Source organism: Chiloscyllium punctatum, chromosome 26 (genome assembly GCF_047496795.1).
Source record: "Chiloscyllium punctatum isolate Juve2018m chromosome 26, sChiPun1.3, whole genome shotgun sequence".
In the NCBI taxonomy this organism is placed as follows: Eukaryota; Metazoa; Chordata; class Chondrichthyes; order Orectolobiformes; family Hemiscylliidae; genus Chiloscyllium; species Chiloscyllium punctatum.
This window is the reverse complement of record NC_092764.1, coordinates 23,659,004-23,679,094: the sequence shown is the minus strand read 5'-3', so window position 1 is coordinate 23,679,094 and position 20,091 is coordinate 23,659,004. Positions and strand designations below refer to the sequence as shown.

At 38.6% G+C, this 20,091-nt stretch overlaps 1 protein-coding gene across 1 annotated transcript in view; it reads left to right on the top strand.

The window, feature by feature from the left end:
- Positions 1 to 15,330, top strand: part of cdh13 (cadherin 13, H-cadherin (heart)) — a 1,093,338-nt gene extending 1,078,008 nt beyond the window's left edge. Inside the window, exons 13-14 of the mRNA XM_072595947.1 lie at positions 2,899 to 3,114; positions 9,578 to 15,330. Coding sequence (XP_072452048.1) covers positions 2,899 to 3,114; positions 9,578 to 9,585 — 224 coding nt within the window. The 3' untranslated portion in view covers positions 9,586 to 15,330. The remainder of the gene's footprint in view (positions 1 to 2,898; positions 3,115 to 9,577) is intronic.
- Positions 15,331 to 20,091: the final 4,761 nt, after the last annotated feature.

Here is a 20,091-nt window from a genome sequence, read left to right as displayed (position 1 = left end):
CTCAAAGCCACCATGTCATGCAATGGCAAGCAAGCTGGGAAAACAGTGAGATTGAAAAAAATGTCAGAATCATAACGTCAAAAGAAATGTTGTGTTTATCCCCTTAAGCTATGTATAGCAACTTCAGAATCTTACAAATCTTGTATTTCCTTGTCTTTTGAGAGGGCTAGTATTTGCTTCTTGTTAATAGTGAAGACTATTTCATGCTCTCCTCTTTCCCTGGTAAACTATACCATGCCAATCCTGAAATGGAATTCAGCGCATGTAGCTGGTGGCTGCACCTTGCCAAAGGCCTGTACCAGCCATCATCCAGCTGTGTCTGTTCCATAACATTGCTACATACTCCCATGGCCACTATCCTCCCCACCATCTGGCCACAAAGGTGAGCATCCAGCCTCATCATACCACCATGCTTGTGCTGAGACCAACACTCATACCTTTCCAGCTCTTCAGCACTTCATGTTGGAGCTCAGGGATACCATGGGCTGCTGGGTTGCCTTGCATGCCAGAGCACATGCATCTGTTACATCATCGATGTAAAATGGAGCTTGTGGATCTTGCCTTCATTTCGTAGTGCTCAGTGATCTTGCACTAACTTGGACACTGCCAGCCCCTGTGGTATGTATTGTTTTTGTGCGCAGATACAAGCACATAGAACATAGAACAGTACAGCACAGTCCAGGCCCATCAGCCCACATTGTTGTGCGAGCATTTATCTTAATCTTAGATCAACCTAACCTACACACCCTTCAATTTACTGCCGTGCATGTGCTTGTCCGGCAGTTGCTTGAATGTCCCAAATGTCTCTGATTCTACTATCACCGCTGGCAGGGCATTCCACGCACCCACCACTCTCTGTGTAAAGAACCTACCTCTGACATCTCCCCTTTACCCTTCCTCGAATCACCTTAAACTTATGACCCCTCATGACAGCCCTGGAGAAACGTCTCTGGCTATCTACTCTAAATATGTCTCTCATTACCTTGTAATGATCTCTATCAAGTCACTTATCTTCCTTCATCGCTCCAGTGTGAAAAGCCCAAGCTCACTCAACCTTACTTCATAAGTCATGCCCTCTGATCCAGGCAGCATCTTGGTAAATCTCCTCTGCACCCTCTCTAAAGCATCTACATCCTTCCTATAATGAGGCGGCCAGAACTGGACACAATATTCCAAGTGTGGTCTAACCAGGGTTTTATAAGCAGCTTATCATGGTGAGGAACACTGAAGAGTCCAGGGGATGTAAATGTTGTTGTACGTCACCGTACTTCATCAATGTTATGCCTACGACATGTGCCTGCAGCTTCTTCAACAAACTCGCTGCACTTGCTTCAACCAACTGGCTATATCTGAACGTCAAAGGGTACTGTTCCATAATAGGATCATGGGGATGATGGTCAGTCAGGGGGTACTGTCACACTTGGTCAGAGGCTTCTCTGGGTTCTACTGGAGGTCAGAGATTTGTGAGCTTGCAGTCCAGACAATGGACCGTGATCAGTCCTGTATGCCCAAATTCAACAAATCCAGAGAATACTGGCAGGGCTATTGTGGTGCTGTGGAGACTTCAGTCTGGGATGTGGCCAATATTTCCTGCAGTGAGAGGTAGAGATGCCTGTGATGAAAGAGGATGGAAAGCAGATAGTGGAGATGCAGGAGCAGGAGAGGTCATGAGATGCCTCCAGGAATTGGAAATCTGGGTTGCAAGAGAAATAAAAGGGTTGTTGGTTTAGAAGGTGAGGTGAGTGACAGCCATTGAGTGGACATAAGGCATGAAATAGTTAACATTATTGCACATCAGCCTTGGTGAGAAGTGTGTGCAAAAGTGTATGTGGTAACCCCATGAATGTGAGGTAGCCAAGAGCAGAAGGCATTTACCATTGCAGAGCACAGAGATCATTAACCCTTTCCTCCTCCACTGTGCGTGCCATTTAAATGAATCACAGTATTTACCTAAGCTGCTTATCTTCTCTTCCTTGGCTATGCTGCTAGGGATGACAATGCACAATAACAGTGTAAGGGCCTTACAGCCTCTGACATTTGTTCAGTGGAGTTTGAAATATGGCACCAGTGGCATGAATCCTGAAAGATCGTGGTAGTGACAAGCCCTTCTGCTTCTTCTGCCTCGTGATTGCCTGCTAAAGGTGCCAAGGAGCCTAGTTGCATAATTAACAAGGTGAAGATCAGAAGATTATGTAAAAAATGTTGTTATAAGCTATGGCTGACTGGGTGCCATGACTCTCACTCAACAAAACACTTCAGTTGAAAATGGAAAAATTTCTCTCAATGTGCTTCTAAATATTTTATCATGTCCCCTGTACTCCTTGATGAAGCAACATCACTAACATACATTTCTCTTTGACTTATTACAACAGCACAACTTATTCACGCACAAGTTATAATAGTTAGGGAAACTGGATCCCTTAAGAAAGATTACTTTGCTAAAGTCCATACAATTTGCAGGAATATTTTCCCTTTCGTAAATGTCCTACAACAACACTATCTATGTTTGCAGTGTCTTTAAAACCCATTGAATGAGGAGAACTTGAGTTTATCAAGAACAAGAATTAATTTTCTAGAATATTTTAAAAGTTATTTTTAGAACTTGCTTATTAGATGGAATAAAGCAATAAAATTTTCAGATTTTCAAGCAGATACTTGAAAAATCAATTTCTTTTGTAATTTGTGATTCCAAAATTGAACTAATTATGTTTCTTTAGGATCAGCAAATTAGAGGTCATCCTGAATTTGATCGATATGATAAAATGCAGTTAGCTCTGTCACCCATTCCTTCACTTAAACATGATTCATTGACTCATGTTGATTGCTCTCATCTTGATGGAAGAAAGGTTATAGTTATATACTGAGAATAAAATTGACAGTTTTGATTTGCTCTTTTAGGTACCCATGCTCAACTCAGACTCCTGCAGACACTGAAAAGAGCAAACTACATTTTGCCAATTGTAGTGACAGATGGGGGAGATCCCCCACTGACCAACAGTACAGATGTTCTAGTGCAAGTCTGCTCCTGCAAGAAGAACAAAATGGACTGCAGCTCAGCCAACTCTCTCCACATCAGCATCACGCTCCTCCTGATCTCTATCATCACGTTGTTCTGTGAGTTATGTTATTCTCTTATTTTGTGGTTACTTCCGAAAAATTGCATATTTTGTTTCTGCTTATTTAGATTGCATTTATGGATTTGTTATGGGTCACTTCTCTACTTCAAGTGTAATTAGTGTATTATGGGCTAAGGACTCTGGATGCTTTCTCCACAGTTCGGTGACTAATTCAAAACCTGAGATGGGTAGAATGTTGCTGAAGGAAGGCCATGAACAATATGGAACCAAGGCAGGCAGATGGAGCTAGGGTACTGCCCAGCCATGATCACAGTCATGAAAGGTTGCATGGCCTACTCTACTCCTGTGTTCTTGATAAATTTATTTTAACATTTTAGTTGTCATCCTTGTAGAAGCTTTTTTTTGTGATATGTTAGCTAAGTTATGATAGTAGTTAGATTGGAGTATGCATGGATAATTGTGAAATTTTGTGTCTGGCATATTTATGGATAAAGAGTACCACTCGTTCTGTATATGTATCTACCTATTTCGATATGAATGTCAAAAATCTATAAAGATAAAGGATGTTGAGTTTGAAATTACTGCGTATAATATATTATGAACAATTTACCTGCTGACTCTCTGACTGATGAAGGTGTCAATATGCTTATGATAAACAAGCTTAAACCCTGTTTAACCTCTGTTGGATAAGATAGAAATATAGAGCTGAAAATGTATTGCTGGAAAAGCGCAGCAGGTCAGGCAGCATCCAAGGAACAGGAGAATCGACGTTTCGGGCATAAGCCCTTCTTCAGGGACCGAAACGTCGATTCTCCTGTTCCTTGGATGCTGCCTGACCTGCTGCGCTTTTCCAGCACACATTTTCAGCTCCGAACTCCAGCATCTGCGGTCCTCACTTTCTCCTAATATAGAAATATAATATGGATACATTAACTGTTGATTCAATTATTTTATAATAGTAGACTATAGGTTCAGGACAGCGACGAGCTTCTAATTCCATAAATCCAAATTAAAAATACCAGTCAATAGTTCCGTTTTAGTTTATAAGGAATGATCTTTCTTTTTATCTTTTTATTTTGACATTAGGGTTTGTTGGGTGAAGGGGTAAATGTAGGGGAATGCTCTTCGGAGGATGGGTGTGGACTTGTTGGGCCAAAGGGCCTGTTTCCACACTGTAAGTAATCTAATCTAATCATATATTGTAGTCTGCCTTTAGTTTTCCTTTTCTTGAGCTCTAAAAATCAATGAATATGCACAGAGTCCTTTGCCTTGTTGAATTCAGCATTGTATCAAGTCCAAACTGACAGGAACAAAGGATTTGTTTGAGAGGTCTCGACAGGTTGTGAAGGTGAAAGCATTCATTCTTTTTAAGCAATATAGTTAATAGAAAGTAATCAAAATATTATACCAATTAATACCTTGAAAACCCAATGGTTTGAGGGTTCTGCAAACCACTAAATCCTTGGAATAATTGCAAAAGGGGTCAAAGTTCTCCATTCACAATATTTGTGTGAAATCTTTGATGATGTTACAATGGGAAATGAAGAGAACCCAAAGAATTCTTCTGTGCCTACAATAAAGTATTTCTATGTCAGTGGTGTCTGTAACACTGCAATAGGCATGAAATTACTGATTGATCTGTATTAACTATACGATACCATTGACTTGGAAATTCCAAGACCCAAGAAGAACTTTCTTTATTTTTATGAAAAACATCAATAATGTCTGCATCCCCTGCCTTAATTCCCACCTCGCTTTGGCCACCTAAACCCTGCACCTGGAACCACACTGTCCTACAAAGTTACACAGTTCTGCTTCTTACAGAAATATAACTATTCTGGAGGAGGCTCTGTTAGACTTAATTGAAGTGGGATTACCTTCTTCAGGATACTCACACCATACTCCCCAATAGTGCAATTGAGACACCTATCCAAAATTACACTGCAACTTCAACATCTCTGTATGATAAGCACACAGTAAAGTTATTTTTGGAATGAGAGTGTTGGATATTTCCCTTACGTATATCCAAATAAAATGGGAACAGAAGCCAAGTCTTTCTCCTTAAGTTAAATGACTCATGAAACAATTTGAAATGTTATCGCTTGCGCAGCCAAGTATGAAAGCAGTTAATTCAGAACACACTTCACCTAGAATTTGTTAGCATTAAAATTAAAAGTTCACCAAAGGGACAGAAATGACTGATGAAAACAAAAATGGAGAAAAGTCAGCATTGGGTGAGCTTGATGATACTGTATCAGTAATTCCACAAATGATGTTTTCTTTCTATTTGTTGGTCCTTTCCAATGTAGTTCACTGCCCTCATTCTCCGTCACTATGTTTGTCTCTTTAACATTTGCTGGATTGATAGCAATAAATCATTAGAAATTTTGCTCAAAAAAACCCTTGACATTTGTAACTATCTATATTCCACTGTGGAGAAAATGCGTGTGTCATTTTAATGAGTTGGAAATGGCATTCGGTGAGTTAAGTCTGATTGGATAGATTAATCCATGATAACTGGCATGACAGTATCGGCAGCTAAATAATTGCATCTCTATTGAACTAATGTAAAATTTACTCATCATAAAGGGACTGATTTCAAGAGATAATTTGAAGGAAATGTCTCAGGATTGTTTGTCTCCTTGATTTGCTTCCCAGGAATGGTCCCTGTGTAGGGAAATCTCTTGACGAAGGCCCAGCCAATATTGAGCCTTGATTCCTCATTTCTGCATCCAGCAAGCTGCACCCACCTGCTGGAAATGACCTTGACAGCAAAGGAAAGTTCAATGTCAGACTGGTGTTTTACTAACAGCAAGTTTCAAATAGGTTCCTGGGAGGGGTGGGAGTACGAGTCAGAAGCGGGGAAATAAAAGATTAGCAATTAGAAGGGAACAGTAGATGGTCAGGGGCGAAAAATGGCAACCATGCCTGGCCTTTAGCATTGTATGCATGTTACAAAACACTGCTGCACCTCTGTGTCTGCATTCATAGAATCACGGAATCTGTACAGTTTGGAAGGAGGCCATTCAGTCCATCGAGTTCATGCCAACTCCCCCCATTAACCCCTCATTAACCATGGCAAATCCACCTAACTTGCACATCTGGACTGCGGGAGGAAACCGGAAAACCCAGTGGAAACCCGTGCAGATATAGGGAGAATGTCTGTGAGGAGTTTGCACAGTCACCCGAGGATGGAATTGAACCTGGTTCTTGATGCTGTGAAGCAGCATAGTTTCTAATGGTGTTGACCTTGACTGCTCTTTTCAAAAATGTTGGTTAGACTACATATTGACCAAACTTAATTATACATTAGCCACAAATTGATACCACATGCTTCCATATGTACTTTAATAATATATGCTTTAATTTTATTGCCATATCTCCTCTATAATATGTAACTGAATTTAGAGGCAAAATTGATAGAAGGGGCTGATTGAGCTACCCTATTTCTATCATCTTGTAGGAATCAATGTCTTTTAAAATTTGTTCCATGGAACATCAACTTCATAAGTTTCATTGATACACTCCAGTATATCATCAAATAGTTGAAATAAATTCACCAGATATTACCTCTCTTTTCAAATTCTATTCTAGTTGTCCTTAATGAACCCAATTTTCTTTCGATCAATATTCATTTATTTCTTAATGGCCTACAGTGAGCTGGTTTATCTCCACCGTACCCCCTGACTCCCACCTTGTGATCAGTGGTGTTCCATTGGCCACTTTCACAGCGATTATTGGATTGTAATCAGAAGCAGGAACCTTAGTTGACTTTTTCATTCCTATTCTCGCCTAAGGCACTGTAGCTATTTGTAGTGTCTGCTGCCACAGCTGATATCAGCACAAAATCGACATGTGAAAGATCTTTCATTTTGTCAAATCCAAGAAAAAGTTTAACAAACATGATAGATCTGACCTTCATTTATTGATGTCATGTTCATACCTGATATATTTCAGTGCTCATAATGTACTTCCTTTATTGCAGCATGATTTTACTGTTCTACTTTACATGCACATACCTTTTGAAATTACCTGAAGTACATTAAGATTCCATCTGTTGTCTGATGCATATTGATACAAGCCACGATAAAATTTTAAAACTGAAAATTAAATAACAGATCAAAAATTAGCTTGTGCATACTTGGCACATACGTATTTTTATTAAATGGTAGTGTCCTATATCTTTATTGTACTGAAAAATGAATTGTTAATTTAAACCTCTATTTCACTATGAAGCCATTTTATTATTCTTAAAATTGTCACATCAGTTTTAATTTTTTTAAGTTATAGTTATTAATTAGATTTATTCTAACCTAGAGTACATAGCCTCCCTAAGCGTCTTTCCCTTTCTGTCTCTTTCTTTCTTTATTGGGATGGTGACAGCCTAGTGGTATTATCATTATAATACTAATCCAAAAGCTCCACTAAAGATTTGGGGACCCAGGTTCAAATAGTGGCACGGTAGATGCTGGAATTTGAATTCAGTAAAAAAATCTGGTATTAAGAGACTAATGATGAGCATGAAATAATTGTTGGAAAAACCCATCTCGTTTTACTGTCTGCCCCAATATCACCTGGTGTGACATGGCATCAAACCTTGTTTATATCGTAGTCCTGTGAAGTACTTTGACTTAAGGTCATTGGAGGGCTAACGTCTTAAGGGTTGCTTACCTTGTTGCACATTATCACCTCTATGAACTTTGGCTCCTGGTCAAATAGCATCTCAACTTTAAAATTTTTATCTTTGTTTTCAAACCTCATCAGGGTCATGCCCCTTCTATCCCTGTAAACTTCTCCAGCCTTAGAATCCTTTGAGATATCTGTACCCCTCTGCATCTCACCTCTTGTGCACTTTCAATTATAACAACTCCACAATTGGTCACCATGCCTTCAGTTACCTAGTCGCCAGGGCTGGAATATCCTCCCTACCTTTCTGCTTCCCCTCCTATTTTCCTTCTTAAAGATACCTCTTTACATTTTTATCACATTAATGAATATCTCATTATAGAACTCGGTCATTTTGTTTTACATTCCTTCTGTGAATGAGCTTGCAACAGTGCATCAAATTAGACATACCATATAAATATAAATCATTATCTTCAGTATGCAGAATATTGTTCTATCAGGTAGTTGGTACCTGAAAATATTAGTTGAGTCACAAGATGAGCTCCATCTATCAGAGTGTAAAGGACAATTCTTGGGGAGAGGTAACAAGACATGGAGTTACTCAAATGTCTAAAATGTGGACCAAAATGTTTCAGTAGCATTAATGCATATATATTCTTACCTTGAGCCTGACATCTGATAAGAAACTATCATGGAATTCTGATGCAATTCAGTAATATAAAATAACCTATTCTTCTTATTAAGAGTGAGACTGCCTTCACCATTGTGTGAACATCCTTCACCATTTGGTATCAGTAACTTAGACTGATATCAAGAAAAAAGAATTGTGGCAGAGAATCTACCCAAGGCATCCTGATGGTTCCAGTGAATCACCCTCACTTTATCCTATTGTGCCTGCGGTGATCATCTGAAAATGTATTGATGAATACAATTACATGATGTTTAGCTCAGAATGATCTGTAACATAATTAATTTAGGATGGCTGAGTTGAGTTAGTTTACCATTCACATTACTTTTGCTTCATATTTTCAACTCCAGGTTAAAAAACACTGTGGTAGATTTTTATACTTTAATCCACATTTATTTGGCAAATGTATTGAAACCAGAGAAGTTTCTGTTGGTCCTATATAATGTAAGTACCAGGATGGGCAATAGATTGGGACGTTTGAACTGAGATATGCAGTATAGCTGTCTATATGAAGCTAATGTATATTGATTAGAAACTATCTGCTTCTAGGACCATTGTTTTCGAAAGGCAAACCTACTGGTACGTGTAAACTTATAAAAAAAGATTTGGAGGTGCCGGTGTTGGACTGGCACGTACAAAGTTAAAAGTCATACAACACCAGGTTATAGTTGAACAGGTTTATTTGGAAGCACTAGCTTTTAGAGCGCTGCTCCTTCATCAGGGTGGTTGTTGTATGATGCATACACCCACCCAATGAAAGAGCAGCGCTCTGAAAGCCAGTGCTTCCAAATAAACCTTTCAACTATAACCTGGTGTTGTGTGACTTTTAACTTTATAAAAAAGAAAGGAATTGGGAATCTATATTCACCTTTGTTGCTGTGTCGAAGTCTCACTACGAGATGGAAAGTTGAATCAGACAGAAGTTAAATGTGTTATCTATAATCCCAAGGGTGATTAGAAGATATTTGGAACATTCACATGTATTTATATATAAAATGTATTTGCATATATGTATGTGTACATCTATGCATTTTGTACACATTTTTAAGCAATATGTACCATTATTGTAATAAGACATTATAAAACATAATTCACACATGAACAGTATGATGGAAGTGAGTCCATTTGTTGTGCAGTTGAATGACATCAAACACATTAATAATCAATCATTTATCTTTTTCCCCAGGCCTGTAACAAGTGCTGATGTTGGTGCTGCCTACTGAGTTGCTGTGGCAACAAGAGGAAAAAAAAAGCCAAATCCGAAGAGTTTACAGGATTTACAGTTGCTCAAGTTCTAGACCTCCTTGCTCCAAGCACGCTTTAATTTGTACCTTCACTAGTCTATCAAACTGTGCTACGGTCAGTGACAGCCTCTGACCTTACTAGCTTCCACTAATGGGTTCCACCTCTATGAGCAAGTGTTACATTGTTTTTCTTTGAAGTTAGACTGAACATCTATGCAGAGGACTTGAGGACAGAATACACAATTAACCCAATGCTCTGCTCCAGAATATTTTAATTGTAATGGCATTGAAAATAAGGATATTTTGTCAAAGCAAAACATTTTCTACCGGAGACACTATTTGGAAGCTAAGTAAGACATGCTGTTGATTCTTGTAAGGCAAATTGTTCTCTGTGTGTCAAGGAAGTTTTAAGACAAATTGTTCTATCTGTGTGTCAAGGAAGTTAAACATAGATTGTGCGTAAGTGGTAAATATTGCTGTACATGCTTTTGTTTCTCTTTCTTTTCTTTTCAAGCAGTATTTTTAGGCAGTATTAGATTCAGTAACCTCTACACTGCCACATACAGGACAGTACCACATATTGTGTTAAGATTATGAGCCTCTGCCATCACTAACCATGTTTAATCACACGTTCGCACAGCTTCAAATTAATGACAATAAAGGACAATGTGCTTTATTCTAGAATAACTCAAGACTAATGAGAGCCAAATATCCAGATGACATAAATATAGGTTCCGCTAAGAAAAAATGCTGTGGGCAGTATTGTCAGAATAATTGCAATGTTGCATGCTAATTTGTGATTTGGATTTTTGCTACAAATTTAAAATATTTGGCTCAGTGCTGTCTTAAACAGGTTTGGTTCTATGTCACCATGATATATTCCACATGGAAGTCACAATGCAGAAATTTTCACATTAAGTATCTTGCAGCTTTACATTCTGAGTAATGACAACAAATTGTTATACCAATGCCCAATAAGGAAAATTACAACCATCTGCCTATTCCTTCAATTTGACATCAATAAACATGAGCAGAGAGACTTCAGGACTCTCTTGGAGGATCATTGCCTGTTAGTCTTGGTGTTATGGTGACTATTTTTCAGACAATATTTTGGAAATCTGCAGTTGCAACTCACTGCAACATGCTCAATGGTCTCCCTGTCTGTATCTTAAAGATGTTACCTATTAATGGTCTGTTGCATTCATATCATTAATTTACACATTGTCCACCAAATCCAGCTCGCAGGCCCACAAAATGTTTGCCACTTTTACTTTACCACAAGTCTGCACGATAGCCATATCTCATATGAAAGTTACAGCTGTAATGCAATTCTCCAGTGAACTTAAGTAAAATAAAATCTACTGCTGCTGAAACCCTAACCAAAAGCAAATAGTTTTAAAAGCTCCCGTTTCAATTTGCAAAGTAAGGAGGGAATTTTAGAGACATGGAAAGTTGTACTTAAATTGCTTAGATGTGTGCATCTCTTGTTTCCTTCAGTTATTCCACATTTTACAACAAGTGATAGTTATGTCTTCATTGAAGGCACGCCATTTACTATTTTGGATTAAGAAACAGCCTTATATTAGATTTCTTTTAAATGAGGTGTGTGTGCGTGTGTGTGTGTGAGAGTGAGTGAGACCCCCCCCCCCCCCTCAAGGCGAAGCACTAATTAACATCCAGTCTACTCAAGTGGAACTCATCACCTGAGCCTTTTATAAGGAAGACTCAGTCAGGAAAAAAAAACTAAAGCAGATCCAGGGATTCCCTGTAGAACTGTCTGTCCCAGTCTGAGACCAGCCTTTGCATACCATGGCTCTATTTTGGTGTTCAACAATGAACAACGATCCTTTCCAATCGGGCTTCCTGATTTATTATAATTTGTAACACTGCTTTTGTTCCAGTAATTTAATGTCTTCTGAAAGATGGAGAGGATCAATTTTCTTTAAATTGCTATTAACATCTCCTTACCAGCCAAATATCTTTCTTTCATCCTTATTATTTTATGACATTCTATATTCTGTTGTTTTCTATAGTAATTAACTCAAGAATCCCAGTCTCAGGATAATTACTAATGTTGTGAGTCAGTTGGCAATTTAAATAATTTCAAAGATTAGAGTGAAGAATAATTACAACAATTAAACTAAGACATCAACTTCAGTGTTTAGAGATGAGAGTTTGAATACTGTCTAAGAATCAATACTAAAAGATGTTTGTTATTGACAGCTGTCAAGATCATCAATAAACTGAGGTTAGTTTAATTTTTAGCTGGAATTGATAATGAGCACAAAACTCTTCTTAATTTGGTCAATTTAAGTCAGGAAGTTACACTGCTTTAATTACCCAATGGAAATGAAGTCAGTACTGGGACTCTAGCTGTTTAGTATCCTTGCAATGTGGGAAGATTAAAAGGTGATTTTGACCTTGTTTAACAGTTTGAAATGACAACCTGTTTTACAGCTCTCCTGACTTTTATTTCCATTCATGTCAGTAGAAATACAATGAGGAGAGATATAACAGGGAACATTGACTTGCCATCAGTCATTTCACACTGTCACATAAGCTACCCTGCAGCGTGTTAAATTGCTACTGAACTCCACATACCTCAGAACAAAACTGAAATAGTACATTTCTGACTGCTAACTCCTATAAAATTGGTGCAAAATTGAAATCCATATACAAAACAAATAAAGTAACTACCTGAACATATAATGTAACAGTATACCTTTAGAACCGAAGGAACAACAGTAAATTAGTAAATTTAGTTACTGAGGAAAGTGTAACATAAATAATTGCATCGACGTAATGGTGGTTTCATACATGATGACAATATTGTTTGGGCATCGGGGTTAGATATGTATATAGTCAAGGACTTGTTTTTTTTTGATTTGTGGAAAATAGGGCTATCTCTTACTGGTGGCATCTGCATGATCTGAAGGTTAACTTGCTGAATTTTGTCAGCCGCATGGAGACATGTTTTGGGGGCAGTGTCAGGACATTAGAGAGAAAGTTGTTTCAGATTGTCCCTCTGTAACTTTTTCAGCGGTGGGCTTGGAACAAACTCGGCTGTCATTGCAATTCATGAAGCCAAAAGTGGCCACACTTGGGTAATTTTACAATGAGATTGGTAGTTTCCACCAATAGAGTGGTCCCTGCTATGTGTGGAGGCTGCCAGCTCAATTGAAGTGACCTCCCAGTAGTAATGGTCATTGGATCCATCTGCATGCCTCAATAACATTACTGCAGGATTCAAAGGCTTGTCTCTACACCTGGGGTAGAGACCTTCAGGCTTCATTGTTTGTTGACATCTCTGAAGGTAGATGCCTATATCATGATGTATTCTGGTGCATGCCTGGCAGCCATGGCAGTGCCTATTAATCCCAGTGTGTTGCTGCCCTGACAGCAGTACAAACCTTCTGCTTGGACCCCAATTTCTGTCCATCCTCTTGAATTGGACAGAGCTCCCAGAGGCAGCCTTATATTTAGCCTCCTGAAAAAAATTGCACCAGTCATTCCACTTCCTAGTTTCCAAGCCAGAGTTGAGGCCAATTTCAGGATTACTACATAACTGAGAAAAGCCTGTAATGTGCCAACTGAGTTAATGTACCAGACCTGTGACTTTCTATCAAAACTCATGATTTCTCACGGAGACAGACAGACATGAAACATAACTCTGTTTCTATCTGGAAAGAACCAAACATACATACTGTCGAATGGCTAAATAGATCGGAATTGGGAACTCATGCAAAGATAGTGAGAGTTACTATAGGGAGAGAAAAGTCTGTCCTAATTCCTTGAAAGTATGTTCATTACGTTGCATAAATCTGAAGATATTCTCACACTCTGGTTGAGATTTTAGCTCGTTCAAAAACCTTACGTGGTATTAAGATCAGGCCTACATGTAAAACTGTTAACTATATGTTAATTAGGGCAGAAGTCAGACAGCACCAGGTTCCAGTCCAACGCATCACCTGACGATGGAGCAGCGCTCCAAAAGCTTGGTCATACAAGTCCACACCAGCCCTCTGAAGAGCATCCTATGCAGACGAATCACCCTACCCATCCTGTAACCCTACATTTCCTGTGGCTTACGCATCTAACTTGCACATCCTGAACACTATGAGCAATGTAGCATAGCCACTCTACCTAACTTGTGATTTTGAATAAATCTGTTGGACTTTCATCTGGTGCCGTGTGAATTCTGACCTTGTCCACCCCAGTGCGATGCCGGCACTTCCTCATCATATATTAATTAGATACACTCTTTAAATTTCAATTTGCGCCAGACTAGTGGAATAGAAGCTGTTGTATTTTTCTGATGCTAAGAGTCCTATGTGTAATGAGGATGAACAGTCCTCATCTAGTTTTCAGTGTGGGCTTGAGCACATATCACAAAACATTTCACAATTTGGCTCAGGCTAGCAATAAATTTTGACAGTCTCCCACAGGAAGGCCACAAAGATTACTGATACAGCAAAGGAAAGGAACAGCACACTGCTGCTGTTGACACAAAAATCTGCTACTGGGCCCTTACACATCGCACTTTACATCTGATTAAACTATACTTCACTTGGTGATAGAAAAGAAGAACACTGCTTATAATGAGAATCTGACATAAAAGCAGAACATAAAATATGGAAATATTCAGTATACCAGGCAGCATCTGTGAAGAGGAACCGAGTTAATGTTTCAGGTCGATGAGGATCCATCAGGCCGGTTTAAGTATTTCCAGCCTTTGTCATCCTTACTTGGTGATGCTTGTTGCTGATCTGATGATGTGAAATTTAAGAAAAATGCTGAAAGTGGAACAAATCTCCTTCATCTTGAGCACAAAGAAGTACATTTTAAAAATAATATTCCCTGATTTTTTAAAAAAAGTATTCTGTGCTTTCCTTTGAATTGTCCTGTTGCTTTGCATGTACTACTTATCTTAAACACTGTTTATTCTCTTCCATTGAGAATTAGGGCCACTAAAAGGCTATAAAAAAAATCAGTGTTCCAAAGTTAATTTTCTACACAGGCTGTTAATGGAAGATATGATATGGCTTATTATTAAGAATGAACTACAAATAACCATGCTTTAAACTGCCTTAAATCTGCAGTACATTAAACCCTGAGCATCAGGGAAAGCGAAAACATTTCAGACAATCCCTTGGAGAGCATCTTAGCAAACTGTAGTGATGTTTTAAAAGGACATGTGTTAACTATTTAAACAATCAGGGCATATAACATGATGTGGCACTCTAGGAGTTCAAAATACTGCAGTACTTTATCAATTATATTTCCTCTTATTAAATGTTACTTGTGAAATGAATCTCGGTACCTTTATTAGTGAATGTACAAATGCAAACTGATGCACATTATGTTTCAGATGCACATATTAAATGAGATTTTGTTATTGAAAAATTATATATATATTTTTCTCTTAGTTGTAATGGTTAAACACAGCTGCCCTGAACCTAGCATACCAACACTAACCACTTTGTTTTTACTGGTTTGAACTTCAAAAAAAAGGTTCTGTCGCCAAATTGATCCATTTGGATAGAGGTGCTGTTGATTACTTAATTAAAACATATTTGCTGAAATGCTTGCTGTTACTTAGCTGTAATAAATGTTACATTCATGAACATGATGTGATTACAAAAAAAAACTTGTATTTATTTGTGCGATGCTGAAATAAAGGAAGTCTGGGATTTTATTCTTCTGGGAATCATTGAATTTATTTCAACGAAGCAATTTTACCTTTTATTACCTGCATCTTGCAAATTTAGAATCCCTTGTTTAATTGATGGTAGTGTAACTTTTTAAGTGCAGTTATCATATTCTGCCTATCACCTTTTAGATTCTACCTCTTCAGAGAATTGGCAACTTCCCAGCACGGTAGAGGGTCTTCTTTGTTTACCCCTTGGTAGGACCCTTTTTGGTTAGTAGATTTGTGGCCCAGAAGGTCAAGCTCATGCTGTAGGGGAAAGGGTTCAAATGTCACTGGGACAGCTGATGAATTGAAATTCAATTTTAAAAAGCTGGAATTTAAAGTAACTCTTTGTAATGGTGTCCATGACACTATAATCAATTCTTGGAAAAAACCCACCCAGGTCATTGTGTCCTTCAGGGATAGAAATCTGCCATCATTACCTCATCTACCCGTATGTGACTCCAGATCCACAACAATGGGGTTGATTCCTAACTCAACTAAGAAATGACCTAGCAAGCCAATTAGTCCAAGGGTCATTAGAGATGGACAATAAAGGTAAAAACAATGACTGCAGATGCTGGAAACCAGATTCTGGATTAGAGTGGTGCTGGAAAGGCACAGCAGTTCAGGCAGCATCTGAGGGGCAGTAAAATCGACGTTTCGGGCAAAAGCCTGAAAGGCTTTTGCCCGAAACATTGATTTTATTGCTCCTTGGATGCTGCCTGAACTGCTGTGCTTTTCCAGCACCACGCTACTGCAGACATGGACACTAAATGCTGGCTTAGCCAGTATTGCCCAAATCCCACCAAAAATGTGCTGCTGTTGACTGCCCCACTCTCCTCCTTACCTGACCCCAACATCCCCAAACTTCAATTATCTGACTTTGAGAGGGCAAAGTCATCAATTGCCAGCGGCAACCTCAGCAGTGGTCATCAATCCTATTAAAAATCACACACTAGGCTATAGTCCAACAGGTTTATTTGGAAGTACAAGCTTCTGGAGCGCTGCTCCTAAGTCAGATAACTACCCGATGTTGTGTGATTTTTAACTTTGTCTGGCCCAGTCCAGTACCGACACCTCTACATCATCAATCCTGTTGGCACTGCTGACTTGCCAGTCCTTTAATTGTTCTGGCATCATTTGGGGTGAAGCACCCTCCTTAATCAAGTCACTGCCAAATAACAAAATTGCCAAGAAACTGCAGCTGTGTGGCTTTGCTGCTCACTAAAGACCCTATTGCCATCGAGAATCAGCCCACTATTAGTTCCTCTACTTGCCACATTACCACTTGTATTGATCTTGTGCCATGAAACTTATTACCAGTTAGCCACTCCTGCCCCTCCATCTATTGTGGGTACGTCACCGTACGGTTACGTTTAATTCAGCTAATTATTAATAAGTCTCACAAACAAATCAAGTACTGAAATAACAATTCAAACTTTATTGCATGTAGCATCCAAATATTAGACACTTCAACTACGCAAGGATAAACCTGCGATCTAACATAGTTGTTCCTCGATTAATGGTGAAATCTGGCCAGGTTTTCAACCAACAGTGATCTGTCTCTGGGAGGAGTCTCCAGTGTTCAGTCCTTCTACAGTGCTGTTCTTTAATGTTCTGCCCTTGAGTGGTTCTAGTGTTCAATTCTTGTAGAGATTTTTATCCATCAATCTCTCGGGTGATACATTGATGATTTTTTAAAAAGAGTCATTTAATTCTAATTGTTGCAGATCTGCAACTGGCTTCCTTATCTAAAGCAATTTCTTTGTTTCTTGTTACATTTGGCCTTAAGTGTCTTTCAAAATCACAGCTTTCCGGTGATTAACTCCTTAAATTCTTCTGCAGGGCAGTCTGTTGTCTGTGTGGCAATAAAGCATCTAGTTTATCAGGCAGGGTGTCAAAGCAGATTTCTTTATGTAATATTGCCAATATATGGCTAATTGCTTGAGTCTCTGTTTAACATCTTGTTCCTTAACAGACAGAGTTATTGCTTGATTGTGTAATAGCTTGATTTTCTTGATTCGTGCAGTCCATGAACAGTGATGAAAAATCTGTAGTCTAAAATATCACACACCCTAGAGAAACCTTTCCTTTTTATTTCTTCTTCCCATCCTGGGCCCTTTTATTCCCTCAAATATTTTTCGAATTTTTCCAATTCTGATGAGAGACCACAGACATGAAACGCCGGACAGAATTTTCACTTGCCTGAGATATACCAGGCTCCTGCTATGGTTCCTCCTAGTTCCAGGCACTGGGACTCAAGGGTGATGACTAATTGCCCACAGCAATGGTAATGCTTTCATGCCAATTAAAGGGGCTATTCAGGTCACTTTGCAGACACCGACTAGAATTTTGCAGTGGCTACATGGACTACCACCCTGTTGAGGCAGCAACACAGCTGAGAGCTGCAGTCGATTTCCAGTTGGCAGATAGTGGGTGGAGTGACAGTGTACAAGTCAGCACTCCATACTGCCAGGGAACTCCAACCTCACATTTACCATAAGCCACAATTGCAGCTGCTGACCTTTGAGCGAAGGGGTTTCCTGCAAACTGTAGCCAGATAAACAATCACAAAAGCACATTAGGAAGCACTTCCATCTTGAGGCACCCCCTCTCTCCCATCTGCCACGGCAACTCCTGCCTCTGACAATGGGTCTGCTTACCTTGCAAACTCAGAGGGCCTCCTATTGGCACCTGCAGCCTGGGAGTCCACCCATTACCCTTAATTGGATTGCAATGTAGTACCCTGTCCACTAGTCGGTCTGTTTCTTGCAAAATTATATTGGGTATCTGGAAATGCACCCAATGTATATAATAACTAGAATCAAAATGCAGCCTGCAAACACTGTTTGTCTCGCTCCTGCTGTTTTCAGACTGCTGAGTCATCCCAGCATTTTCTGTTTTTACTTCAAGACTTCCAGCATCTATAGGGTTTTGTCTGCGTTATTAAGTAAAATGTGTGTTGCAAGGTCCAGATGGCCTTAGGGATGAAAACAGTTACCAAATTGGTAGAACTTAGCAAATAAAAATCAGCTTGTGGACTGATTGTAAAAAGAAATGTGGAATTCAAAATCTAAAGAAGAAAACACACTGGGCGTTTTGATCTCCATGGGCACATTATCAAATTGATTCACTAAAATAACTCAGCCACTTGTGGGGAGCCAGCAAGCTAAATTGGTGAAGTTCTTAAACTGTTTAAATCTTGGCTTGTTATTTGTACATTAGTAGAGAAAAACAAAAACATTGTTTTCCTAAAACAACCGAAGATCAGACTGCTCTTTATTGGGGAAAAAAGCCACATTGCCTTTCTTAAAGATTGATGGAAAAAGTAGCATCTGTGGGCAAAAAGCAGAATTAACGTTTCGGTTCCTGTGACCCTTCTTCAGAACCTTCCTTGATCACTGCGTTTTCTCCATAGATGCTGCTAGACTTTCTGAGTTTTTCCAGCAATTCCTGATTTTGTTTCTGATTGCCAGCATCTGCCATCCTTTTTTTTATTACATTAGGATGAAGGATTTAGTCTCACTGAACAAGAAGAATGTGTGTGGAAAACATTTTAAACTATCACCCTCTACTCAGCTGCCAGATTTGTAAAGTCATCATCAAAGTTACACCCTCAATAAACAAAAAAACATTCGAGATCCAATATAGGTCTGCTGTCTTGAACCCAATTTCCACGACTCATACTACACAGAACTCTAAAATTGTTACAGTGCAGAAGAGACCTATTGTGTCTGCAACACTGATTCTGTGCAGAAGAGAAAAAGAAGTTGCCATTTGTGCAAGACACAAAACTCATTCTTGTTGAGAGACATAAGAAACAGATAGGAAAAGTCACTTTAGAATTGTAAACCTCAATTTCAATAAACATCTCAGAGAATCTGGAAATCATGAGAGTTAAATTTAACCCATGAGAACTGATGCGTTTGGTTCCGGTGAGGAGAGATTCTTTTAAAATTTGAAACCCAGACTCAACCCACTGTGAAATCACCCATGCTTAATTTTAACATTGTCAATATGATACAATTCAAGGAAAAGCCATCTCCAATACATTTCCTTCAAGGAAAACTATACATATCAATTGTTGCAGATTGTGTAACCTTACTTTTTTTTTGCTAAATGGCCAATGCATTTACTTATATTGCAGTTGTAACTGTGCTAAACTTGAGTTTGAGAATTGTAACCAGCTGCTAAACAAATACAAATTCTTGCTTCCCTTAACTCTATCACCTCAAAACAAAAAGATTATTTTCGATATTCCTCATGTTCAACCAAACTAATTTTTCTCTTTGCAAAATCATTATATTTTTGTGATGACTTCTGTGTTTCATTGGCTATTTACTTCAATAATAATTAATTAGCAAATATTAACCATCTCTATAGTATTTGCAATACAAAATCTGGAAGTATAATTGGAGCTATCTGCTGAAATGCATGATGCCAATATAAATCAGTTCACAAAATTAACATTGCTTTTAACAGTGCATGAAAGTCAGAAGTCATGATATTTGCATGTGTAAAATGACATTCACGTATTCTTTCATACACTTACATTCAATTATTATGTTAAGCAGTCACTTGATAGAACAAAACTTGAATATTTTTTGGAAAAAGAGACATGTTGCTGAAGGTTTTCATCTTATACTCATCAGGACAAATGCAAGATTGCCAAACATCAAATGATTGCAACAATTAATGGGTGCCGAATGATTCACGAGTCAAATCTAATTAGCCATGTCATTGTAATGGGGGAAGCAACAGGAA